Consider the following 27992-nt stretch of genomic DNA (forward strand, 5'->3'; position numbering starts at 1 on the left):
TTTCAAAATCTGCTTATGACAAAGGCAGCTCTTTCACTCTTCTTGCCCTCATGGTAGAAGAAGCCCAAGGCTCACGGAGATTCATTGCAGCAGACTCCCAACCTTTGGGGAGTTTTTGGGCAGACACTTTTTTTCTGCAGCCTCTTCTCTCTCCGTCTGTCCTGGCACACAAGCTGCATACGTGCTGTGCACCTGGCATGTGGGTCGCCCGCCCAGAAACTGCGCTTGATCCTTCATCCAGTGTCTCCAGCGAAGTCAGCCACAGCCTGGATGGATGCATCTCTCAGTTCTGCTGAGTTTCTTATGTCCTTATTGAGCAGTGAGTTATCATAGTCGAGGTAGGAGCTTAGCAGAAGCGGATGGGCAGGTAGCTAGACTAGCTCCATGCTTTCATTTTAGGAATGACTCATTGTCTGTCTTTCTCAAAGATAGACCAGTCGTGGGAAAGTCAGAAAGTGTTAGTTCATCTTCTCCTCTCTTCTGTCTCGTGAGAAAGCTGCTGAGACGAGATGATACCTCAATCCACGCCACTCTTCGAGCTGATGCCAGGGAGCCTCTGGCTTTGTTTTGCAGATAAGAAAGTGGCAGCAGGAGTCACAGTGGTTTTGTCTCTGAGGTGGAAAGTGTATCTTTTCATTGTAGATTTCTTACAAAATCCGGTGCCTCCAGAGGACCGTGGACTTGCAGCAGCATCCCCCTGATTAAGGCTTCACGTAACTATCGCTCAAGGATTTATTTGCTTAGCTCTCAAACAGCATTTCTCACAGGAAGCAGATGTCGCGTGTACTTTATTGGTCTGTGCTGGCTTCCAGTTCAGGTTTGGTTTTACTGGAAGGTGTTGCTTCGGACCTGGAATATTCTGGCTGCGTGGAAGAGGTTACGCTGAACAGGGAAACGAGACCTAAAAGCTGTAGATGTAATTGGGAGGTGGAGGAGGCAAGGTGTTTACTGTGCAGTTCCCACCCTGGCTTAGGCCATCCAAAGCCAATCTTTTTGCTCTGCAAAGTTATTTTTTTTCCCTTGATATTTTTGTTGAACTTTTGTTGCACTGTTTTTTCTGCATGATTCTGTTCTGTGCAATTTAAGGCACTGGCAGCACTAGCTAATCCTGCTTTGAAAGCTGGTACTCTGAATGCTTTGTGGGTTTTGAATTGTGATGACTGAGGCTTTTAAGAAACTAGAAATACTGTGTAGGTTTTGACATTTCCTTGTAGTGCTTAATGAGCTATCTCTCTAAGCTTCGTAGGGCAAGCAGAATTATTTTTACTTTAAATGGTAGTTGGTTTGTTTCAGACTGGTTTTGAGCTTACACCCTAGCATGATATTCAAGCCTGGAAGGGCCTGTCTGGGACAGCAGGAAGTTAGAAAATAGTTTGGTGTTAAAACCAGCATTACCACTGGAAGCAGGAGTAGCAGTGGGGTAAAGAGAGAGATGCAACTGGTCTTAGTTTTGTGCAGAGGAGGAGCCGAAACCAAAGGTAGAAAAAGGAGCTATAAACAAAAGGCTGAAATGAAGAAATATTTCATATTATCCATGGCATTTTCTATTTAAAAAAACACCTATACAACAGGCTGTAAAGGCAATGTCTCAATAACATGCCAAAGCCTGAGCTTCGATTCAATCTGTTGGAGAAGCAAAACTCCAGAGCAGTTCTGCAGAGGTGCAGGATACGTGACTATTAAATACAGAAGCAAGGTTGTAAGAAAGAACCTGTGCTTACCATATGTTGGAGCATTGCTTTATCTTCCATAGATGTACCCCTGATCCTGTAACCAGGCTGGCTGAGGTCTCCCTGCCCTACTTTCCCATTTGCTGAACTGTCACCGAAGTTTGAACTTTGTCTTTTCTTACCCTTTTTCCCTGGGCTGAATGACAGCACTGCTTCAGACAGCCCTTCTTTGGTATTTTCTCTTTCATTCTGCACCTGTGTGTCTTCTCACAGAGCTATTCCCCGAGCATCACAAGGAACATCAGTGAAGAGTTCATTTTGTTTTGTCAAGTTTCTGGTCTGACCCTTAATTTAGAGCAGTCATTTCAGTCTACAATAAACTCTGTGTTCCTGCATGCTGCAGTGAAAGAATTACGAGCAGTCCTCAGCCATGTGCACTCAGGATGCTTTGGTAGCCCCATGGGACAGGTAGACTTCAGTGCCTGAAAACTTATTATAGACCAGGGGTACAGTCAGGATGTTATTTTCTGTATAATAGTATATACATGAGTCTGCCTGTATGTGAAAGCTTTTACATGATTCACTGAGGCCATTAGGAGTGGAGTGGCATACCAGCGTTTCAGGCACAGAGCTCTTCAAAATGAACAGCTTTTTCCATCTTTCTCCGGGGAGCGAGCTCCAAGAGGCATCGAGCGCATAGGTGGGAGGAGACTGTTCCTAAGTCTTCCATCGCAGCATCCAGGAACACAAAGCTTATTGTTGGGATGAGCCTGCAGCTCTGAGTGATGAATAAGGCAGGGCAGTTAGATGAAACAGGGCTGACTTCTTTTGCTAGGACAAAGGTGGACTGACTTTGAAGGTTTAACATCCTGAACTTCTCATGAGCATATGGAACACATGTTGGTAGAGAGACCAGAGCTATCTGTAAGCGCGGTGAAGTAATCGCGCAACGGAGCAGAATGAGAACAAAGGTCTCTTTTTGACTGACTTAATCTTAGACATACACTCTATGCTTTCATCTTTGCTGTGCTTTTGCCTCTCTCTGTTTCTGATATCCAGTCCAGGTTGCTTATTTTTTTCTTTTTTTCCTTTTTTTTTTTTTTTTTTGTGCCACATTAGTTCTCAAAATTTCATATATCCTCTTGGTTTTCGGTCCTCTGAAGAAAGCAGACCTTCTGGGTTTGCATAGTTGGACTCAGAGGCTAACAAGAATGTGCTTTCTTAAGTGATTTTGACTTATTTGGTTTCTGAGGTCATGGACATAGTGGAAGAACACCTGCTCTCGTCTTGCTTCAGCACTTAATCCGTGTCCCAGACAAGCCTAGAAGGGCACAGCACAGGAGGTGAAGAATAATGTAAAAAATTGCTCAATATCTTTTTTCAACATCCGGAAAGGTTCATGGATAATGATTTTATTCTCCCTGGTTTTCTCATATCCTCATCAAGAAATAAGATGGAAAGGCACTGTTTCTTCAACTATTACATTTATTGCTTGAGAGAATGAAAAAATATGAATAATCCAAGGTCTCTGCACGCAACATAGAAAGTGGTGAAGGCCAGTTGTACACGTTCCTTGTATGCCTGATGCAAGCAGAAATTTCTGCTGGCAAATACTGCTTTGGCTAAGGGTTTTCAAGACTTGTTACCAGTCTGTGTGGGTGTGCGTGCATCTACTTGACATTTTGCCTTTTTTTTTTTTTTCTGACTGAGCCTATTTTCCTTCAGGATGGCAGGACACAGTGCATCCAAGAAGTCTGCCCTATTCTCTCATGTCCCCAGCACCTCAGTCACATTCCTGCTGGACAGTGTTGCCCCAAATGCTTAGGTGAGTGGGTCTTTTTCCTGGGAATTTTGTAATTAATGTGATATGTTTCTGCTTAGAGTCTTTCATACCAGTATTTCACAATACTGGTAAATTCTGGGAAGTGGAAGAGACAGTATTGCTCAGTGGAGTTTATAATCTACAGGTTTAAACAGGTGCTCAGGGTCAGTGTGTAGGATTGGGATGGGTGGTACTAAGCAAGCAGCTGCAGAGCATAGACCAGTTGTCTTGCTTAGAAAGAGAAACAGAGGTGTTTCCCACTGTCATTACACATGTTTTATAAAGGAGGTTGAGACAGGAGGAAATGTTTTGTTGGGATTTGCCACAAGAAAAAGGCCTCACCCTCTCATATTTTTATTCAAGTGTGCATTTGCATGCTTGGTTTTGAGGAAACGCAGGTCAGAGGAAACAACTGGGCAGAAATTGCATTTTTAGAAGCTGGTGTTGGAGAGGCCAGGGACTCAGGAGTCTGCCTCGTGGTCAGCTTCTTCAGGTGAAATCACAGTTTCAGCCAGGAATATTTTCAATTGTCTTTCCAGCACATTTTAAAGGAGTAAGTCAGAGGCCTTGAAGAAGAGCTAGTTCTTCCAAGTCATGCCAAGGAAGGCAGTGACTTTTGAGAGTCCTTATTTTGCTCTTACCGTGCCCACAGATCCCACAGGTTTACTTTCCTCAGCATGTGTCCCTCTATTTCATAAACAAGGAGCACTTATATCCTACCAGGTAAATTAGCTTTGTTTTGGTCTATGAGGTTATAACTAGCTTTGGAAAGTTTCCAGAGCTGATAATTCCCAGTTATTCAACAGAAACTTTTTGTCAAATTGACTGTATCTTCACTACTATTCGAAGTCTGGTTCTAGGGCTAGGTTGGGGTACAGAGAGGTCTGGCCTTGGAGGCAGCAAGCCATAGAAGGGTTCCAGCTTTTCATAATACTTACTGGTTTTGACTGCTTGAAACAAATCTGAATTTCTTTATTTATTTGCTTATTGAGAAGTGCTACAGATAAATATCTGCCTGGAACATTTAACTGCAGCACCAGAAAGTAATACAGTAGAGAAATGAAACGGAGAGGAGAACAGTCCAAATGCTGAGCTTCTATTTTGGCTGAGGACATTTTTCCTTTCCTTCTGTAAACTCTCCTTGTCCTCTCCACCCCATGCTTTTCCCAGCTGAACCTTCCCCCCCTTGATCTAGGCATTCAAAACCCAGCTTTAATTTTTGACTGCTTTGTGGGGATTTTTCTATAGATTCTTTTTTCCCTCTTAGAAATGTCTGTAAATGAGCGCACTAATAATATTTTCATTTTATGTGGTCTTCGCTCTAAAACGTGTCATATACCTGTGAATAGATAATGTCTATTCCCAGGGAAATGTTGAAAGTTTTGGAGTGGAGGTAAAGCCGAGGGACATGTCGCACACTGCATGGTAATTGGGAAAGAGAAACGTTTTCAGGGATGCTGAGGCATGGTTTTTAAAGTATCGTGTGGAGGACCTCCCTGCAATTGAATTCCTGATACTCAGCGTATATAGCTTAGAAGAATGCAGTGGACTCTACTGGGACTTGATTTATTAGTTTAACTAGTGGTTATGAGCCAGCAAAGCCAACCATTAAGCCAATATCTTTACCACCCCATCTTTTAAAGTGGTAGCTCCTTTGTCAGTGGTTTTTTACCAACTATTTCAACTGGGTTGGCCACCCGGAATTGCACTGGGTGGTTTGCAAGGCATGGCAGGAGGGTGTGAGAGAGAGCTGGGCTTCTGTTCACTTGTTGACATAAGTTATGTGGTTGAAGTCCTGGTCCCACGTAGAGCAATAGGAGTGTTGTTACAGGCAGGACTATAGCTAAGGCTTTGCCCATAAGTGGTGCATGGATGTAGAGCAGTTCCTTTTAGGGCTACTGAGCGTCCTCGACTGATTTCATAGGTCAGTCCTGCAAGAAAAATTCACCCTTTTCAGAAAGATGCACATCCAAGAAAAGGAAGGCTGAGTTATGCAAGCACAGATTAGTCCAAGGTAGCTCATTTGCAAGAGAGAGATGTTCAAATTGAGTCTAACTGAACAATAGCAATTATTTCTTAACTTTTGTTTAATAATTATTTTAGCATTAGATTTGTAAAAACTAAAGGCTAATCCTACAGGTTTTGTTGTGTTCTTATCCTTTTGTTCGCTTATATCTCAGAGGAAAATAGAACCTTTTTCTTTTAAGCTGTTCTGCATTTCTCAAGAATTATTGAAAGGGGAAGGAATTACAGCATGCCAAGACCTGGTGGTTTGAGAGCTGAAGTATTGGCCTAGTACGTAGTGACTTCTTGTATGTACTTGTAGTGGCCATTCTCTACCTCGGAATTGATGCCTATTTAACATCAGACCTCAGAAATGATAAGCCAGGAGACTGGCAGCCACTCGTAAAAGAGCTTACTAGTTGACTGCCACCAAAAATAAACAGGGGAATGTATTCAAAACCAGGAAGATAAGTATAGTGATTTCACGTTAGTTTTTGTAAAGAGCTCATTTTTATCTATCATAATGGTCAATTGTTTAAAATAACCTACTAGGAAAGAAGCTGAGGAATGAGAGAAGCTTGCAGAACCACAAAGTGCGTTGCAACTTGGATCTGAAAGCGCTTGCAGGACCGCAGGACTTCAGGAAGGATTTGATATTGATGCTGCCTTCCCTGTGTAGTGCTCTAAACCTTGCCTTGCTCTCATGAAACCCAAATGTTTTATGGGTTATGGAAATGAAATATCTTGTGTCTCCTTCATTCTGCTCATAAACAATGCCAGTGCCTGTATTTCTTGCAACCTTGTGTGCCCATGGTACACCAAGCTATCTTAATGAGACTGGACAACACCGATGGGTTTTTTTTTTTTTTGCATCAGTGTCACTGAGTGGATTTAGTTTGGCTGCTGTGAACCCCTGAGGTAGATATGCTAAAACCAGTTAAGGCTGCTTTATTTGATAAGTTGTTGCATTAAGTTAAAGACTGTTTAAACTAGTTTAAGTGTACCTACCCTAAGAGTTTGCAGTGCTTACTTTTTATTCCTTTAGCTGCCCTGTGAACTTTATGATGAGAAGGAGAAGAAAGATTTTTCCAATATAAACATGCCATAAATCATATTTATATTCCCTCCCACAGTAGAATTTGTACAGATGAATGTGTGCTAGAAGAACAGTGAACTGTTAAAAGTACTTTTTCTTTTTTTTTTCACACCAAAATGGAAACACATAGCAAATGACACATTGCACATGAATTTGGTCTGGTGACAATAAGCCCTACTATTTTTGTGGACAATATGGCATCTTTTCAACCGCATTCTGTTTCTATTTCTGTTTATTTGTATTCAGGACAGAGGAAAGTGTTTGACCTCCCATTTGGAAGCTGCCTCTTTCACAGCAACGTGTATGATAATGGGTCCTCATTTATTTATGACAACTGCACGATGTGTACATGCAAGGTAAGTCCACAGGGCTTTGGTATTGTGTGCTGCTGGTTGTCCAGTTTAGCAGTAATTTGTAGGGCTGTGGGATTGTAAACCCTGGTACTGTTCTTCTTTGGCAACTTGTGTGGTCCCTGAGAATCCGATCTGAAGAGCACTTGCAGTAGAGGTAGGAAAGTTTAGAAACTTTTAAAAATTCCTGACTGCCTCAGCTGAGACATGATGCCCGACTCTGTGATGCAAAATGAAGTTATTCAGATTATGTGATCCTCTTTAAGTTTGCATTACAGTGGAAGAGGAGTTTCTAAATGATGAGTTACCACATCTCTGCTGAAGGGCAGTGATTTTTTTTTTTCAGTTCCTCTAACATGACTGTGAACACTTGCACTTTTGCACCTAGGCACAAAACCTGAAAGTTTCACCAAATCAGTACGATTTTGCGGGCCAACAGAAGTACAAGCTGGGCTTTTTAGCTTCATGGACTGTGAAAGATTCCCTTAACCAAGTAAATAATTTTTACTTTCTCTCAGCTGACCTATCCAAAGCAGTTAGGCTGTAGTTTGGGTGGATGCAATGGCTAAGCAAGCAGAAACGTTATGGTAAGGACACACAGGAGCACAAACATTTTGGTGATGATTTCATGATTTCCTCTTGTCCTTTTACTCAGGATTCAACAGTGATATGTAAGAAGAGGTGCTTACTTCCCAGTGAATGCAATAAAAACAAAAACCACTGCTGCAAGGAATGTGTCTCATATACGTCTCCTGAGGAAGTGAAAGTGTGCAAGTTTGGCAATAAGATCTTCCAGGTAAAGTTTCAGGTGTGGTTCTAGAACAGATGCCATTGTAACAGCTGAAACAGCAGGAGTTTGCTGAAAATTAGTATTGTGGCTTGTTTTTTAGCAGAATCCTCACCATCCTGGTTGATGATGGAACAACTTGGAGGCACAGCTTCACCAAATTTGCCATCTGCTCTTTTTCTTTCTGAGTTTCAGTAGATTTTGTTGACGCGCAGCGCTTAAAGATGAGCTCCTCCTTGATGTGACACGTTGTGTCCCTTTCCGTACGCGGAGATCCAAGCTGCTGTTTCATGACAAATAATGCTTTTTTAGTAAGAGATAGTAATGCTCTGCTTTCCCAAACAAGCACTGATATTCATGGAGAAGGTATTCTGAGTGATATGTAGGCTTCATCTGCTGAGCCAAAGAGGCTTTTCCGTCGCTGAGCCAACAGGAGCTTTGTGATGTTCGTCTTGGCTGAAAGTTCCTAGTCTTGATTTACTACATTTCACATCTCTGCTAAGGACAGCGCCCCTGACATCTTATGTTGGGATGGCCGTGTGATAACTGTTACCCACTGCACTCTCACCCAATGTTTTCCAAATCACAAGGGATTCCCTGCGGAACACTTCTGCTGTTGCTGAGACCCTGTTTGTTTTTCCAAGCGGTGCGGCTTTTTTCACACTGTGTCAGGAAAAGATTCTGTCACCTCACGGGCCATCTGTGAATTAAGAGACCCTTGCATCAGATCAAATGTTAAATCCTTTGTGAATACTTGGTTTGCTCAGCCAGAATTGCTTCCCACTTATTCCATCTTTTGTGTACATAGCCAAAGTGTTTATTCTGGAAATTACATGTGAACCTACTGTACACTGAGACTACTCTCCATCTGATTGGCACTTTCACACTGGTGCTATTGTGCTTCAGGAACAAATGCCTGTTTCTTAGGCACCCAACTAAAATATTCTGCTTCTTGTGAAGATTTTATTATATTACTAAGTATTATATGGAGTAAGAAAAAAATAACGAGACAGTACATCCGTTCTGGCCTCGTGTGCAAAAAGGTAAATCCAGCGTCACTCTGCTGAAGTTAATGTTCTAACACAGATAGAGTGGGCACAGCAAATGTGGTTTTGCACTCCTGTGTGAAAAAAAGCTGTGAGACAAAAAAAAATCAGGGTAGCTGCATGCACTCAGCTGTGATATAGCAGCTGGTACCTTAGCAGAGTCTTGGGGAGTGGTTGTTAGAGGCCCATGAGAACTCAGGCAGCATCAGGAACACGAGGCAATGGAAAAAACGTGGCCTGGATAAAAAAAAAAAGATGGGGGAGAGGCAGTCTTGGACCAAGCATGCTGCACTGAATAAGTCAGGCTCCTTGGCATTTCAGATTTAGTCTGTTTTTCTCTCTGGTCAGAACATCATGTTGAGGTGGGCAGGTAATTGTTCACAGCTGTCTGGTTGGACTGCCCGTTTGTGTCGGGTCTATCCTCACCCTTCCTTCCCAGCAGCCCTGTGAACAGCAAACAGGCACATTTTGGCTCTGCGGGCTAGCACAAGGCTGTAAGTGGGTAAGACAGAATGTTTTAGGAACCAGGCTTGGCAAATGCAACGCTATGTAAAAAGGAGCCAGCGCAGTTCCACAAGCAATCCTCCCCAAGTAAGCGGGGACGAGACCATGAGGCATATTTTGCTGTGCACCTAATACTTTAAGAGCCATGCATAGACTGTCTTACCTGCTCTGCATTTGAGAAGTTCCTCACTGTATCTCTTCTAAACATTTTCAGATGTTTAGCAGATCAAGTATCTGTGAAAGTGCTGTAAGTAATCTAAATTAGAATTCATTATTCGACCGTTCCTGCCCTAAGTCAAAATGATGCTGCATCTGGGAATAAATTCACTATATGCTGACATCTTAATCAAATACTTTCACGTGCAACAACTTAAAGACGTCACTCAACTCAATGAATCAGGTTTTTCTAATTATGTGAGCTTAAATGAAAATTTGTGGTAGGTGCGATCACATCTCAGACACATACTGGAGAGAAAACAATGCAAATAATCAGGACGCTGATGAAAAATGCAAATGTGATTTGGTTAGCCTTGGAGAAATTAATTTCTAACCTAGAGGGCCAAAGGGAAGAAAACCCTGCTGAATTTCATCTTTGTCTTTAATCTGACTGGCCATGGACAGACACCTCGAAATAATTTAGACTAAACAATGACACAATGCCAACAGGGAAAGTCATCCTTTCTTGTGCAATGATACATTGCTGAAATAGCTTCCTGTTGCCACCCCAGCTGATATTATATCATGTTCCCTCTTGTAGGATGGAGAGATGTGGTCCTCTGTGAACTGCACCATCTGTGCTTGTGTCAAAGGCAAGACAGAGTGTCGCAAGAAACAGTGCGTTCCAGTCAGCAGCTGTCCTCATGTGAGTTTTTGAAAAGAACAGAGCTTTCTTCTCTTTTTTTTCTCCACTCTTATCTTTTTCAGAGTTTCTTGAAAGTGTGTGCATGGCAGTGGGGCAGGCAGATTGGAAAGGAAGGATCCTCTGGCATATTAATTTAGGCTGGCGTTCCCCAAGTGTGCTACTGCTACCCTGAATATGGGCTTCCCACCTCTGCCTTTGCTCTGAAGACTCTGTGCTCCTTTTCTCCTCTTCCCTTTAACTTTCTCTGTCCCCAGTACCTGCACTGGAACATCTCTTTCACATATATTTAATAGCTTTATAGAGTGCTCAGATGACTGTTAATATAACAATGTGCATATTGTTAAGGCAAGCCACAGGAGGTTGTTGCACCTACATCTCTCAGTGCATTGTGAAGCTTATTACTTGCTTGAAAATGTAAATTCGATAAGCCAAAGCAAACGATTTCAGCCAAGCCATGCCATTTTCTCTAAGGTTGCAGCCTGAGTATTTTTTATCTGGAAGTCTGAAGCGAACCCAAAGAGTGGTGTAATTGTAACTTTACTTAATTGCTCCAAAAATTAATATTACTTGAAACCTCGACCTAAAGTCAGCCTTTGTTTCTTGGATTTCTGTCGCTGACGAATTATTTTGTTTTAATGACTCGAGCTTTCAGAAGAGGGAGCTCTAAATAGCACCTCATGTAAGGGCAGATCTTTGAACAGAACTGCAGTAAAGAGGGCCAAGTCGTTAGCATTACACCTTCTCAGTGTTTCCTTCTCCGTCCTGGAAGCCAGTGGGGAAAATATGAGTCACAGACACCTAGGTATAAGATTTTAAATGACAAACTCTAGTTTGTAAAATTTTATATGTGTGAACTTTTGACAGCCAAAAGTGGTGGTAGAATAGAGAGCCTGTACCTTGGTGCTCTCAGTTCTGGGGCTGCAAGAGCTATGCTCGCATCCTCAGAAGAGGGGACATCCTTTTCCTGTTCCTCCGGCACTCACCGCAGAGCAGAAGGCAGTTCTCCTGTTAATGGGCCTCATGTGAGATGTTGCATGCATCGTAGGAGGTGTGAACAAATGGAGCTGCTCTTCTGGCAACCTGATGTGGCTCATGGCGATCAGGTTTGCTCCCTTTAGGCCATTCACAGCGCAAGCAGGAGGCGAGAGCTTGGACCCTTCAGGTCTCTTCAAAGTCTTTGTTGGCCAAGAGCCTGGCACACGCTGCATCTCGTTTATATTTTCCCTGTGCTGATGCATTTCAAACATTTAAGATGCTCCTGAGATCAAATAACCAATATGGCTTAATACAGATCTCAAGTGAAATACACTGCTATTCCGAGTGGGTACCAAGTAATTTTAAAGCAAATCATGTATGCTAATGGATTTAAATCTACTTTTCATCTGTGCTCCACTCTCTTGATGAAATATTCTGACATAAATCTATAAACATTAATTAAACACACCACATTATTCAACATAAAGATATATTAGTGATTCTGGTACTGGAAGTCTGGATATCATGCGCAGACTTATGCTGCTGTCTCTGCAACCTGTAGGGGTGTAAACTCCATTTCTTCTCTCTCTTCACAGTATTTCTGGCAGTAAGCTGTCTCTACTGACTATTGAAGACTGCAGTGGAATAAGATGCTGTTTAGTGTCCCATAGGGTGTCAGGCCACATAAAGCTATCTCATTAAAACTGTGTTATGGTACACACAGCTGAGTGTGAAAGGATTGAAGATTCACAAGGAACTTACAATATTATTCCTTGACTTAAATGCTTTACCACGCAGTCTTAATACTCTTTGCATGAAATTATGGGGTTTTTTTTTGTGATGGAATATCATTTGATTTATCAATATAGATTTTGGCCAATTATTTCTTGAAAGGATAGGTTTCAAGGTGGTAATTCTGCAGAAATTTCCAATACCGTCCAACCATTTGTATTATTCAATGTGTTGGTGGCAGGCTGACGTATTTCCAAAGACTGTTTTTGCCATTTCTTTCATTTTCTTCATAGGACTAGGCACGTTTTTCTGTTTCTTTTCTTGTTTTCATTTTGGAGCATGCAATCCTGTATCAGTAATTACAGGAAGTATCTTTCGTGGCTGCTTTTCATCTGCAGCGGAGGCAATACATCTTGCAAATCCAATCCCTCCCGTCATATTTATAGTAACATTGGTCCTCTTCGGGCTTCTAGTGAGCCTCGTGGCTTGTGGTTTCTGTTTCTTACTTTCTGACCGCTGACTCTATTGCACAGATATTCCCACTCTCGGTTACCTGGAGTGCCAGCCTGCAAGGTGCAGTACACGCTGGCCCCCATCCAGCAAAGCCATTAAGCACGTGTCCAGTCCTGCTGAAGGCAGTAGGCCCTCCATGTGTGCTTAAACTTAAACACATGCTTAAATACTTTATAGAAAGGGAATAATCTCAACTCTTGGCAAGACTGAGTTTCAGAGATCCTTTAGACCTTGTCTTACCTCAATTTGCTATTTGTTTGCCCTAGCCCTGCTCCAGCCTCGTTCTTGCCTTGTGCCATCTCCTTTCCAATCACCCATCCTTATCGTTTTCCACCTCACCTCCTCTCCTTACGCCTCTGCTCTCCCCACTAACAATGTAAGCCTGTGGTAAGGGTCAGTGGCCATGCACGTGTCTCTTTTTGTACTGCTAGAGGAGAGCCTGGTGAATTTTCCAGCATACAGCCTTTTCTGAGCTCCAAGGCTGTGCAAAAGTTTAATAGAGTTAAATGCACAGCATGTGAAGACATTTGCAGAGTTTGATTCTGCGGGTAAATTTTGAACCCGTGAACTTCAAGTGAGTTGAAAATTTATTCAGAACACGTTCTCCCATCTCTAGCACAGACTGCATTTAATGTTATACACATCTGTTATTATTACAAACAAAAAGTTGCTGTTTTTACTCCAGTGCCAAATGAGGCACAAAAAAACAACAGCTGTTGCTATTGCACAACCAAACAACCCTCTTCCCCCCCGCAATTAGTCGTGCCTTAAAAAAATAGAAAATAAAAACCTCAGGCATAAAATTGAAAACCTCATAAAAAACGAAGAAAAATCTCAGAAAATAAATAGACTCAAATGTGGTCTGCTTATAAATATTCATAGGGAAAAATGGGATCACATCACTTAGCCCACTCCTAAGGGAACCCTCAATGCTAACGAACTCTTGCAGCACATGTTAGCAATAATGGGTTTCCTTATTCTACAAGACAAAAACAGGATCTCGGGCCAACATGGTGGCTCAAGTAACCAGCCTCAGCAGGCTGCCTTGGAGATTCCAATTTCACTTGACTTTCTGCCACTTCCAGCTCGGCTGATGATTTCAGCTCTTTTATTGCCACAGAGAGGTAAGGCTGTGCCGTGTGGTGTGTGGCAGTCAGCTGCACGTTCCGTGCCTGCAAACAAGTGTGGCCAAGCTCCCTACTTCTGTGCAGTTCTGACGGTTCCTCCTTTAACGGGCTTTGTCCTGGCAGGTGCTTGGTAGGTCTCCCTGGTGCAGCTTCAGCTATTCTCTTTGCTCTGGGGCCCGGTGGTCACACAAATATCTAACCGTTGCCCACGCTGTCAATGAAACTCTGATCCAGCCCTTTCCCAAGTCCAGATGTGCCTCAAGTCTGTTCACATGCTGTTGCACGTTCAAAGACAAGCTTACCCTGAACTTTCATGCCCTGCGGATGGTAAGCCCCAGCACACTCATCACCGAGCTCTCCTTTGTGCCGTTTGGGTGCATCAAGGATGAGCAGAACAGAGCATGCTGGACTCCAGTCTGCCAGCAGATCCTTGGGCTTCATTTCTTGCATTGTCCAAGCTGGGCAGTGCTGTGGGCAGAAAGCAAGGCAGGCAGCTGTAGGGTTTGCTGCCCGTGCCCACTTCCCCACTCTCTGCATAGAGCTGCCACCTATGTCTTGTCTGTTTTCACGAGCTTTTCTGCGCTGTTGAGTGGACAGAACAGCACAGCTCCATTTTCTCGCTCTTGCTGGCCACTCCTTGCTCACCTGCTTGGTGGGGAGCTGGAGCAGTGGTCCCACAAAGGGGCTTTTCTCTGTTGTTCAACTGTGGTTGGAGCAAAGGGTCAGTGCTGGGGAGCAGCACAGCTCCATGTGCCTCTTCCTTCCCTGTATGGGAACGTGGGTGAGCTCCAATATAAGTTCTGCTATAACCCAAGCCAGTTTTTGCTTGGAAAAACACATCGTTCAGGCTGAAATTTTCCAGGCTTATTCTCTAGCTTGATGGTTAGCTTTAGGGAATTTAAGTAAAATCAGATAGTACATCTTTTAATTCGGTGAAGACTGAAAAGGAGTATGAATGTAAGTACACAGAGGCATGCCTCCTGCTTCTAGCCAGCCTTGTATAAGACACAACCATAAAAAAAATTAACCTGGGCAGAATGACAAATAAAGACTCAAACATTTTGTCCATATTACTATGATTAGACCAAATCGTTTTCTTTTAGATGTTGTGCATCCTTGGATGCATGCCCATCTGCTTCACTGGGGAGGTTGGTCCATGATTGCTAATATGATTTCGTTGGCCATGCCACAAGATCTAGCCATGAAAGAAATCTGGCCAAACTAGATCTCTACCCAGGCCTCCTTTTTCCTTTGTTTTTGTAGGAAAAATGAATTATTTGAGGGGAGTGTGGAAGTGGGTGTGGAGCAGATTGCCTCTGTGTGGCAAGTAAAAGAAATGGATGTATTTTGGGAGGTGGGGGAAAAGGTGGTGATCTTGTTAACCCAATGACAAGTCTGCTGTAGATATCTGTAAATACATGAGGCCAAAATTCTCTCACACTCTCTCTAAAGAGAAAAGTGGTAACAGAGAACCCTTTTAGTATTTCATTTCTTATAAGACTGCCAGGAAGCTCTTTGAATAGTTCTGTCTGTTTTTAGCACCTGATATTTGAAGCTGTAACCAGGGCATTGAGTTCAAACACAACTTGAACTATTTTCAAAGGCTTATCCAGCCTTACAACGTAACACAGTCATTGCTCCAAAACCTCTTTCATTAAATCAGCCTGTCTTTCTCCCAATTAGGGTAAAATCCTGAACAGAAAAGGATGCTGTCCTATTTGCACTGAAAGTAAGTTTTTCTTCACATTCTTTAAATTCTTTTTTATTCTTTCCGAGAAAATAAATATAGTAGAAGTATGTTTGCTTTTCTGCCTTCTTTGTAGAGGTGGCTAAAGGGCAGGTGATTATTACTGGCCACAGGTTTTGCCTCCTATAAATCTGTAAATTTAAAATAAAGTGCCTGAGTATTTTATTTTTATTTCATTTTTTCCAAGTGACACTATTTTTGTCAAATCTGAGGTGCTGCTTTTTGAGACTATAGTGGGCCCGTGAAGTTTGTAGGTAATAAAATAAGCAAATGAATAGAGTTGTAACTTTTAAGACTGGATACCATTTATACCTGTAAATAACAGCCCAGCTATGTGTATATATAATCCAACACCTTTGCAGATGATTTGTGAGGGTTAAGAAAAGGTGTGCAAAAACCTGAGACACAGTCTGGGGCAGCAGTGGAAAATGCAATAGAAAGCTATCCTTCTGTCTGTATGATGTTTAGCTCAACCATCACCTTTTTATCCTTTTACTCTTCACTTCAGGAATGATTATCTTATGATATCACTTGTGTTCTCTCCTAGTCTGCAAAGCACTTACACAAATACTTATCTTTAAGCTTGTCCTATTTAAGTCAACGGGGAGACCTGTCTTCACTGAAGTTAACAGGATACAATTACATATTTCCTTCAGGACATATTTAAGTATTTTACCAAATAGGGACAGACTGCTAAAATGGGGTTTTATGATTTATGGGAAGGCTTCTGAAGGAAGGAACAGGTTTTTAAGGAGAGTGTTTCCTATTCTTTTGTCTAAAATCAAGTTTGCTTCTGGGTGCTCCTGGATTGCACAAATTCCATATGCTACATGCCTGGTTTTGCACTGTGCAGCTCAATTATTTTGAAACGTGTAACTTGTGATAAAATAAATCTAATTTGCAAGTCTTCGGTATCAAAATGAAGTTACATACAAGAGGCAACCTCAGAAACACTTGAAATAATACTGAGCAGAGGCAGAAATGAAAGAGGATTCAACTGACCAGTGGTCGACTTCATGTCAAGGTTGTTTTCAAGGGGGAAGAAATTTGCATGGACCTCTGCTCGAACTTGACATGTCATTAGTGTCGAGAATGTATCAATCTTTATCTTGCCTCTGTTCTTATGTTTCAGTCTCATTTAACCTTTCTCATGTGTTCTTTTGTAACATGAGAGGGGGAGGACAATAATGGGGCCAGCCATTCCCTCAAAGCACAGGAGACCCTCTACTCTAAGGGGTTAAAAAGAAGACAGTACAGTGACTCCTTCAGAAATGCTGCCAAAGAATGATGACTTGTGATGGTTGTTTCTTTGGAGAAGGAGGCAAAAATTAGATTTCTTCAAAGTAAAAATAACTCATCTAGTAACCAGGTTACCGAAAAAGTCAGAACTTCTTGATGATATAAGAAGGGAACGGTCATGACTATAAGACGTGACAGACCATTGCTTGTCCTCCTGCCATGCAGAACTGTAAAGAGCCTGGCTCCATATTCCTAGTAACATCCTCCTAGATACTGGCAGACTGCTCTTGGGTCTCCTCGAAGACTTTGGGATAAACAACCTTATTCCCTTCGCCTCTTCTTATGGGTCCTGTCTGCATTGCACTGGCTGTACGTGAGGCTGGGAGGCTCCTTGCACTGTCCTGCATAGAGGGGTCCTTTTTCTTGGAGAGGTGTCCTGCTATGGACCCACTGAGTATTTGGAGGAGAGCTGATTCTAAGCTTTTATGATCAAAAGGCCATACCCAGCTTCTGTCAGGTAATGTAATCTAAGAGCTTAAATACCCACCGTCATGCAGCAGCGGTGGCTGCTACTACCTGTTTTAACATTAGTGTTTTAACCATTGCCATTTGCAAGGAACTAATTCCATTTCAGTGATGATCGCTATCTCGGATAGTAATTCGAAACATCGCTAATTCAGCCAGTTTGTGATGAGATAAGATGTACATGCACAGCCCTTTCCCTCACCTACCCACTCACGTTGATCCTCTCTCCACATATTAACACACCAGACATTTCTGGCTGTCCAGCAGATATTAATTTTCCAAAGTAAAAACAACACAGGAGGTACAAGAACATACTGTACACAGGAGAGCTTTGAGTACGATTTAAATGCAGCCAATTTCTGTGAAGCGGGTCAAAAACAGTCACGTTGTTAAAGGATACACTTTAAACTGAAAAAAAAAAACCCAACAATAATCAAAGGATTATTTTCAAAGCAGTTTGTTGCTGAGAGAAAAAGTATTTCGTCTCCTAAAGGGTTGGAGAGTCTCTTTTGTCTACTGTTGCCGAAGTTAACTATGGTTAGTTTTGGCATGTTGCTGTTTAAGCTCTATGGCTGGCGTACAGTTATCACTAATTAAACACAGTGGTCATACTGGTGGAAAATTCAACAGTTTAGTTTATGCCGCTGTAAAAATGTAATGAAATGTACTCTTTTGGGCTTGATTTAGAAAAATCACCACTGACGTCAATTCCATAAATTAGTAATCCTATGTTAGACCAAGTTCATTTTCATATTAAAAAAAGAAAACACTAAACCTGAGTTCAAATAACATTAACAGACTGTTCTCCACTCCAGACAAAGATGGGAATTTGCAGTGGAGGTTAAATCTTTGTTCTTGACAGAGAATTGATAGGCTTTGCTGAAATTACAGCGTGCAGTAAGAAAACTTGCTACTGCAACCATGTAGATATATCCTAAACATGATCAGTAATCCTAACACAGTCTTACCCAAGCCATTGGGAGGCTTTATGGATGAAGTTTTTTTCCAAGTGGACTGCAGTCACCTAGGTCTAGCAGCACACATGATTCATTTTGCAGTAAAGGCCTCTTTTGGGGCAGAAAATTTCTTTCATCACAAATCATTCTGCAGCTTTTTAAATTGACAAAATGACCAACGGAGCTAAACCAAACTCAAGGGCATTTAGATCCAGCCTTAGGAGTACAAGGCTGGTACTTTCACCTGGTCCTGCATGCTTTTTATGTGTTTTTATAGAAATACTGAAAAAAAATGCTGACTCTTCAAAGAAAAAAAAAAAAAAAAGAAGAAAAAACGTGGGGTTATGCATTATAGGTACCTGTGAGAGCCCCTGCCGGTCCTGTTTCTTGTGTTATTTCCTTGCCATGGAGAAATACAGCAACAAAAAGACTGCAATTGTTTATTCATACTGCAATGCTGTTCATGATTTACCTCCTCAGCCATTTCAGCTGTGATGGTCTACTGTATAAATATGTATTTGGACAAATTGGAATAGCTATTTTATTTATGAAATAGACCATAAAGACTCCTGTGGCGTTTTTGACACCACACCTTGTAATGTGTATTATATCAGGCTACACTGTGCAGCAGTTATGAGGAACGTACTCTATGGCTGTGCATTTTTTACAGAAAAGCTAATGAAATTCTATTATGCATGTTCTGTAGCTAGTTTTCAAAAGTTAATAATGTGTTTTGTCTGATTTAGGGCTTAATTCAGCGTGTGGGCTAATTGCATTCAAAGTTTCGTTTTATTTTTAAAAAGCTGAGATCTTGTTGAATTATAGATGTGCAACCAGAACACCCTTAACTGGTAAACTTGTATTTTTTCCTCCCTCTCCTTAGTGGCGTCCAAACCAATTTTAGTTACAATTTAAAGTATATTTTTCTTGGCCACTCTTAACTAGCTACAAGCCCAAAAGAGTGTGACCAGACATCTGGACATCTTGGACTTCAATTGACTGCTCTGATCTCCTGAAAAAATAAAACAAGCTATTCCATGAGCACCAGAGCTAACAGAGCCTGGTTTCCTATGGATTTGTGTCCCATTTCCTTTATATCCCAACAAATAATAAACCCAGCTAGAGACAATATATCCTGTGGCTGCTCTGGAGTGACAAGTGTGCTGATCGCCCAGCCAATATGCTCATGCCCTCCGGCTGGTCAGGATGTGTGTGCTGACTGTCTGTCTGGCCTCCACCAAGCAGTGTATATATCTTGCCTTTCTAGAAGGGCTAAATATTGTCTAGAGGGGTGGGGATATTGGATGGAAGGTAGAAAGATACTTTTTGGCAACCACTTATTTCACTAAGTGGTCCTTACTTTTACTCAGCGTACTGCTTACTAGAAACGAGTTGTGTTTTAGACTTTTATCCCTCTGTATTGGCCAAAACAGGTCATGATTTTTACCATGAGAGTTGTAGAACACTGGAACAGGTTGCCCAGAGAGGTGGTGGATGCTCCATCCCTGGAGACGTTCAAGGCCAGGTTGGATGAGGCCCTGAGCAACCTGATCTGGTTGGAGATATCCCTGTTCCTTACAGGGGGGTTGGACTAGATGACCTTTGAAGGTCCCTTCCAGCCCTAACCATTCTATGATTCTATGATTCCATAAACTTTTATTTTTTTTTTCCTTATGAGAGTATGTTAAAACTCGGGGAATGCTAAAATGTTCTTTTCCTCACTGCTGCTTTTTCAGCTTCCTTTTTTGTACAGATGAATGTGTTTTCGAAAACGGTGCTCCTTGCCCATAGTTACCTTCCCCGATACCTTTTCTAATGAGAGTCACTATTTCATTTGAATTGGGCTCACGGTTTGTAAAGGCAAGGAAAGCGTGCCAAGAGTTCTACAGTATCCACTTTAGCACCCAAATACTATTATTATTAGTTTGCAAGTAAGCTGTAGAGCCTTAGGTGGGAGCTGAGCAAACTGCATGAATCACTCATGAAGTTTAAGATTGTCAAATGTAAAAGTTTTAGTTGCTTAAAAAACAAATGTGAAAACTGCTGAGCTCCCAGAAGCTTTTATGAAAGCCAGAAGTTTTGAATACTGATTTGGGAGCCTAAATGCAGGATTTCCAAAAGAGGTTTAGAGGTGTTTGCAGCCAGCTCCCAATAATGTTTAATCAGAGTTGAGTTCCTGAGGTGCTTTGAAAATCCTGGACATGGCTGTGGGGCCCTCCTTTGAGAAATCTGTGCTTTTCAGGGACAAAGAGGAAGTGGGTGTATTTGCCTCCATGTACGTGTGTAGATGAGCAAAAGAAGACATCAAAGATCATAAATGCCAAGTTCAAAACAAGCAAGAGGCAGGGGTTCTGCATGCGCTTTGCCCAAGGATGTTGTGGACGCTAAAAACATTTTTAGGTTCTAAGAGAGACTGGACAAATTCACAGAAAACAGGTCTCTCAAAGGTTACTAGACAAAGAGAAACTGTATCTAGCTCAGAAAGTCCCTAAGCTGAAAATAGTTGGAGTGTGGTGGAGTCTTAGGGGGAAGTATCATGTGCAATTGCCATTTTCTAACTCTACCTTAGACAGCTGATAGAGACGAGGAGCATCTGCCATAAGCTGGGAATAATCTACTGTAGGAAAAAAAGTAGGGAAGGATCTTCACCCATGACCCTATGCCTTGTTAGCACAAGCTAGCAAAATTCATATTGCAGCACTGGGGAACGTAGCTTTGGTGGTGCAGCAGCACCGCCCCATCCGTTATGTCCCTGCAGAGGAGCAAGTCACACACGGTCCTAACTAGAGAACTGCTGCTTCCAAGAGATTTCTAAAACAGCCAAGCAGAAAGACTGGTTTGTTTCAGAAGGGAAAAAACATGAAAAAAAAAAAAAAAAAGCAACAAACCGTAAAACATGATGTGATTGAAAGTCTCCCAAAAGGAAATAAACAACAACCCAAAACCTAAAAATGGCAGGAAGTCTCTTCATGTCGCCTGTCTTTTGCAGTCTTGTTACACCCGATGTTTAAGGTTTATTTCTAGGCCAACCAGTTCTTCTTACTGGCAGTGCCTGAGTTATCACACACACTCTTGCAGGGTGTGGATTTTTTTTTTTTTAAACCCACCATTTTAGCAAACCTTTCAAGAATGTTTTACACAGTGATATCAGAGAATCAATTAGTCAGGCTGGTTTTAGGTAGATTTTTTTTCCCTCCCCCATTTCCTTGGTTATTAAAGAAAACAGTGAAATTTGGATCAGACGTTCAGCTATCCAGTCCAAAATACATTCTTTTTTATTTTAACTGCACTGCATCAAGTTGACATATGACGTGACACGATGTAACATAACATAAACCAACATTACTCTGCGTAACACATTAGAAATTAAAAATAAATATTTCCTTTGGATCCCATTGGTACAATCAATTTTACTTGCACATCTCTAAATTATGTTTGTTCCTCTTGTGTCTTGCCTCTTAGCCACTTGCTTAGGTGAAGAACCAGCCTTCCCCTCCCAATATGTTAGTTAATAACATATATAACATGTCCATGTCCTTGGCCTCTAAGAAAAGCAAGCAAAAAACTGTTCTGTCCTCTGAAATCTTTGCTGATGTTTGGGTTGATTTTTTTTGTTGATGGTTTCCTTGTTTTCACAAAAGTTGTCGTTATGTTTCAAGAAAAATTAAAGCCTGAAAAAATGAAATAGAATCTAAGCAGGTAATAAAATGTATCTTAATATTCATTATGCAGGTCATTACACGAGTGCGTAAGGAAATCAGAAACATGTTAGTATGATTTCGTAATGGTGAAGTCAGATGATCACCACATAAAATCTACAGACTTTTTTTCCTATTGCTAAAAATTATGTTGGTGATTAAAAACGATTTGGTTCCTTCCAATTTATGGAGAATGAATTAATCTTGTCATCGACTTTGGAAAACAGCTATTGATGTCCTCACTGGTATCCATGAGGAAAATGAGACTGGCAGATGTGCCTGGTTTTAAAAGCACTCTCTTATCTAATGTCTTGGGTTTTTAGGCTCTGCTTAACGTCCATTGGGTCTGATTTCCAGAGCTGTTGCTCAAACGTGGTTCGTTTTGACTTCCAATGGAGCTGTTAATACGATGTCCTTGAGAAATGGAAACTTTTTGGTCCCAGACGTAGTAAAGAGGCGGAATAACGATGCCAAGACTGGGTGCTGGCTTAGCTGAAGAAGCGCGCAAGTGGCGAGTTAGGGGTGAAGTACAGATCTCCCAGGTACACACCACACGGTGTGGGAGACTGAGGTTGGGCTTTAGGAAGACCTTACTTGCAGTAAGGACAGCTGAGCACTGCAACAGGTTGCTGGAGTGGAGTTGCTGTTACTACTGCTCTTTAAGAGCAGGTGAGATAAACGTCTGTCAGGAATGACATAGGTGCTGGTGATTCTGTATTACAGCTGTAGAAGGAAAAAGTAATGTCTCCTGGGGTCCCCTTCAGCCCCGTTTTCTGTGTCTCCATGTAGGTATCCTTGGACATTCTTTAACTACAGCTAGAAAAACACCAGAAACATTATAGCTGCTTTAGCATAGCACCCTGCCTAGGCTGGCAAACCCTGCCGAGAAAGGCGTATTCCATAGGCAGAGCTGCGTTGCACGCCACCGAAGGAATTCCCTGCCTCTCCTCCGTAACATCCATGTCGTCGTCTTTTTTTGTAGGTTTGAATTTGCCTTTTTTTTAGCTGCCTTTTCAGGCGAGCCATTGTTAGTTGGATAATTTTTTTTTTTTTCAGTGAATAAATTGTATTCCTTGTTACTATCCCCTCCTCTTTTTGGGTTTTGGTGGGTTTTTTTGGTTGTTTGTGGTTTTTTTTTTTTTTTTTTTTTTGATTGATGCTGTTTGCAGCTCTCTGATTACTGAGTCAAATTTTGTGACTGCACCAAGCCCTCCCCCTAAAACAGGCATCATCTTTCAAAAGCAGCCTCAGCCCATGGGTATCCAGCTGGCAGGAGCAGTGTGCATTTCTCTGCCTTGAGACTCCTTCTTCCAGGAACAGCAGCAGTGAGATGTGGTTGGGACCTATTGTTATACCAGAAGGCTGCAATGCAAATAAATTTGCTGTTCTCTTTGATTGCGAGGCAGTTCAATCAATTGCTGGGTAACTGCAGGGTAACTCAGCATCGTTGACGTGACTGTGGAAACGTTCTGCCTTTGAGCTGCAGCTTCTCTGACTAGCGTAGGGCTGGAAACATCAATAAGAAATCTCCTGCTGTTTGTAGTGATGCAAATGATTGGTAGAGATACCGTACCCTGAGACAGTTACTGCATCGTGATAGTCACCTAGCATGATAGCAATAACTGCGACAAGTCAGCTGTGTATAAACAATGTGGATGATAGCTTGTAACACTGAATAAGGATGCTGGTTCTAAGGATAATTTGGGAAAAAAAATATACCTAGTTTATAAATGTACAATATTTATAAGCGTGTCTGTGTAAAACACGGGCAGAACCAGGTCCTGCTGAAGTGGTCTGATGGCTTTTAATTTCAGGGAATCAGCCCTGCCTGCCTGAGGACATTAAAATTAGCCTCCAACGTATACATGTGATGTTTTGAATTCTGCTTCTATTAGTGGATTGGGCATTGCTCCCACAACACGACTTAAGGATGGGAGCTCATCCCAGGGGAATTTAACTGTCTGAGAGGAACGTCTGTAGTGTCAGGTACTTGTTTGCTCTCCCAGAGCTGGCAGCAGAGAGACATGCTCCTCCAGAGAGTAATGCCCCACGTATTAAAAGAAATGTATACAACTGGTGAGATGAAAGACTTTCTGGTCACGTCTGTTTCTATCTGTCAGTGAGAAGGAGACTGGATGACTTGCTTAGACTAGACATTTCATGTTTGGAAAGCTGAAGTTAGGTGGGAAGGCTCCCATCACACATCTCCAGAGACATGTGGGCTCTGCAAGCCCAGGGTTCTGCCTGCTCTGATATCATGAACTTGTATTTTCTGGAAATGAAATAATTTGAAAAATGTCACAGGCATTGTAATAACCTAAACTGTTGGGGTGGTATATATTTTTAAGGGACAAACATATAGGTTGGTTGATTCCTAGCTACAGGTTAGCCTTCCTATGCTGCCCCAAGGATCAATTGACCTTTGGTTCCCACTGCTTTGGGAAAGACTTCTACTAAAGCCATGAAGCTTCTGCTTTTTAAAAATGTGTGTTCCTAGTGAGCGTCAGCCAAACCTGCCCTGTTGGGCAGATAGATTAGGTGAGAGCAGCATCCTCTAAGTTCTTATCAGCTGCTTTTTTCATACTTTGATTGATCCTGATATGGCGCTTTTGTTTCTCACTCACCTGCAGAGCCTGGAGTTTGCACTGTATTTGGAGACCCTCACTACAACACTTTTGACGGACGGACATTTAACTTTCAGGGAACATGTCAGTACGTTTTGACGAAAGACTGCTCCTCCTCTGCCTCGCCCTTTCAGGTGCTGGTAAAAAACGATGCCCGTCGGACCCGTTCTTTCTCCTGGACAAAGTCAGTGGACCTTGTGTTGGGCAGAAGCACTATCAGCCTCCAGCAGCACCTCACAGTGAAGTGGAACGGGACCCGCATCTCACTGCCTTGCGAGACATCGCAATTTCGGATCGATTTGGATGGTTATTTGCTAAAAGTGACAACCAAAGCAGGTAGGGCAAGTGTGTGTGTGTGTCTTCTCCCTGAAGAACTTCCCAAGCGCAACATGAACAGCAGTTAGTAAAAAAGCATGATAGCGGTAATGAACGTAGTTATAACTCTTTGGACATCTGAGGAACCCAAAGTGCTTTCAAAATCCCTGCAGCCCACAAGCAGACAGAGAGCCCTGCTATGAGTGTGAAGGCTTTGCAGAACATTTGCTAAGCTATGTTTCATTCTGCAGCTGACAATTAACTGCCCACGTAGATGAATGCGCCATGATTTTCCTTGCCAGTGACTTGGAAGTGCCTTATGCAGGGTCATCTTTTGATACTTATAGATAAGAACAGAGAGGAGATCAGTTCTTAAACACAGCATTCTTGTTTTTTTTTTCCCAGTTGCAGCAACATGCCGTACAATCTAAGTGAGCAATTATATAAAATCTTAGTTACTAATGGCTGGAATGAGTTTAAGTTGTCAAATTATGGAAACATTTCACTGGGGCTTCCCAGAAAAAAGGAAGTCCTGGTTTGAAAATCAAGGCCTAATTTGCTGTTCAGTGCCATCTTGCTGGGCTTGCTTTGTGCTCGAGTAAGAGTTTGTCTGCAGAGAATAGAGTGTCCACAGCACCAGATGCAAAAGGAAATCAGAAACTTCAGAGAATCTGGTAGCGTATCTGTAGAAACAGGGAAGGGAGGTAGCAAACTCTCAGGTCTTTTGAGTTCTAGAAAATACATTAACCATCAAAATGCTAAATGAGGGGACTTACATGTGTTTTGATAAACTGTTCTGAAGCTCTAGTATCGTTGCATGGGTAGATACTGAGGGGAAGTTTAAAACTTTCTCGTTAGCATGTGTTAGGTACTACTGTAGTCCTGAGAGATTTCACTTACACAGTGGAGTACTGTTTCAGAGAGAATACTCTTTACTGCTAATTCAATTAAACACCATGTGAAAGCAGTGAAATCAATCTTTCTTACGGAGTGATATGGTCACAGGCGTGACGCGTAGCCGTACTCATTATCTAGCATCATTTTTTTCCAAAGGGGACACTAGCACTCGCTGTTGAGCTGAGAATTTAGACACCTGTTCATATAGCCCCTGGAAATGTAAGTCTGTATAATGTGGAGCCCAGCTCTGGGCTCTTTCCTCCAAGTGGCAGTGCAGATTTTTGTGGCTGTCTGTAAAACGCACACAAGTTGACCATTATTCACAACTTCTAATTAAAAGCATCTTGAGGGTTTCTCTTTGCAGCCAGCTGAACGCTGTGAATTCTGGTGATGTGGATTTCATTAGCCAACCACAGGCCAAGAAAAGGTTTTCCATCGAAGATGAATGACAGCTAATGCTGCTGCTATTCCGTTTGTCTGTGGTGCAAGCCTAGTAAATGACTGCACACATCCTTGTCCATGTGTTGGCAGAGGGAATGCAAACATGGCATATGACAACCTACCAAACAGTGTGTAATCACTGCAAATTATAGCCTAAATAATTCCTCCCCTTAACAGAGCAGGATCAGGTTTCTCTTGCTGAATGCAGCACGATGGGCCAAGTCCTCTTTCCTCAGCACATAAGTGCTGGAAAGCAGCAGAACAGCATGGCTCCAGTTTGCTGGGAGAGGACAAGCAGCAGAGAGGCTGTAGAGAGGAGGAATGTGCTGAGTTGAACTGGTTTAAAGACAAACCTTTTGTTACAGAGGAAATCCTGAGCACTGGGGGAAAAAAAATGGAGAATTTTCTCTGTTTCAGACCAAAACATGGATTTTTTTTTTAAATACGTACTTTCCCAGTGTAGAGTGAAAGAAGAGGAAGAGGGAAGAAGTAATGAAAACTAAGCAAGCCCACTGCACTAGAAGCAAATCTCAAAGTAAGATTGGGCTGGGAAATGCAAAGTCTGGTCCTTACAGCTCAGCCAGCATTCCCACGGCTTTTGGTTTTCCTTTTGCAGAGCTGGGAGCTGAGCTCTGGATAAAACAGGGGAGCCCAAAGCTTTAGGAAGCCTTGTGGTCCCTGGCTCCAGGGCAGTGTGCATGGCAGGGCTGTCCTGGAGCTGCATACCCCGAGAGTCCAGGCTTCCAGGCAGCCCACCGGGCGAGCTGGCAGGAAACCAGCTTGGAGCCTTGCCTGTGCCGTGCTGGAAGTTCATTGAATCCGATATGTCTCCCTGAAGCATTGAAGTTCTGATGAATTGGCGTTTTCCAGCGAAAACCTGTTTTGTTGCTAAATTCCTCTCCGGCTGTAGCCCTGGATGCTATGCAGCAGCAATTCTGACACCCTGCGCTTGCAGGTACTTCGTCATGGGTGTGGTTGGGGTGGTGTTGAGTCCTTGTCTGAAATGTGTGTGTTAAAAAGACAAGAGAGCAGAGGGTCACAGGGCTGGTGTTACTCATCCATCCCTCTAGTACAGGAGCGTTTTGTTGTTGTTTCTGTGCCGATCTTTTGCACAGAAAGAAAAAAAAACGCTTTGCTGAGGTTTTCTGTACCACTTTGGCACTAAATCTTTAGGGAAGAGTGGTCTGCCAGGTCTTGGGGATGCCTTTACCATGAAAAATCGTGCAGAACAATTGATGGGAGTTCCCAGCATGGGGAACTCGGTGTGTGATGTGCATAAATCCAGAAGGACTTTTTTTTTTTAAATGCGGCAGAGCACATAGTGCGCCAAGTTAAGAAATCAAGTAACAAGTTGGTTAAGCAACCTTCAAAGAAAGGGGAAAATTGGAAAACTCTAAAAAGTAACTCAGAGAATATTCCTTTTCTGCACAGCCCCAGATGGGACAGATGCTGCATCCTTTGGCTTCACATCTCTTGGATTCTGATCTTTGTCCAAGTGAATGGGAAACTCATCCATTGGGGGGGTGGGGGAGGAAAGGGGGGTACAGGCACCAAGAAACTCTTCCAAACAATTTCTGTCTGCCAAGGAGACCATTTCAAACATCACTCCCGTAGCATAATCCCGCCTGTCACAGCTCTTTTTAGTTTACAGAAACCAACTGAATTTTCTGCTTGTGAACAAACAAAAAGGCACACACTGCACAGTGCGATCAGCCTCTGACAAAATGATATTATTGTGTAGCAGTAAATACCCTTCCTTGTTAACCCAGAAAGGAATAGGCTCTGTTATGGACAGAAACCTTTAGGATGTTCATCAAAGCTATAAATTACCCTTCCATCTTAGCTATTACAGCAGAATATAGTGTAATTAAACAATACCCAGCTAGAGGAACCTGCCTTTTGTGGTAGTTAAACTGCAAGTCTCTTGAATCAAATCCAATAATGAAAGCAGGACTCTCTAGATTCAAAAATATGCATTTTTCTATGCTGAGATGAAAAGTCATAATGTAATGTTATTCTTGTCTGCATACCTTGAGTTCACAGAGCAACATGTAACAAGTAG

General features: G+C 42.2%; 1 protein-coding gene across 1 annotated transcript in view; it reads left to right on the plus strand.

The window, feature by feature from the left end:
- BMPER (BMP binding endothelial regulator) overlaps window positions 1–27992 on the plus strand; it is a 147599-nt gene that overhangs the window by 73958 nt on the left and 45649 nt on the right. Inside the window, exons 7-12 of the mRNA XM_086614458.1 lie at window positions 3396–3495; window positions 6839–6948; window positions 7598–7738; window positions 10037–10141; window positions 15172–15217; window positions 24284–24613. Coding sequence (XP_086470584.1) covers window positions 3396–3495; window positions 6839–6948; window positions 7598–7738; window positions 10037–10141; window positions 15172–15217; window positions 24284–24613 — 832 coding nt within the window. The remainder of the gene's footprint in view (window positions 1–3395; window positions 3496–6838; window positions 6949–7597; window positions 7739–10036; window positions 10142–15171; window positions 15218–24283; window positions 24614–27992) is intronic.

This window comes from Tauraco erythrolophus, chromosome 7, assembly GCF_009769465.1.
Source record: "Tauraco erythrolophus isolate bTauEry1 chromosome 7, bTauEry1.pri, whole genome shotgun sequence".
NCBI lineage: Eukaryota > Metazoa > Chordata > Aves > Musophagiformes > Musophagidae > Tauraco > Tauraco erythrolophus.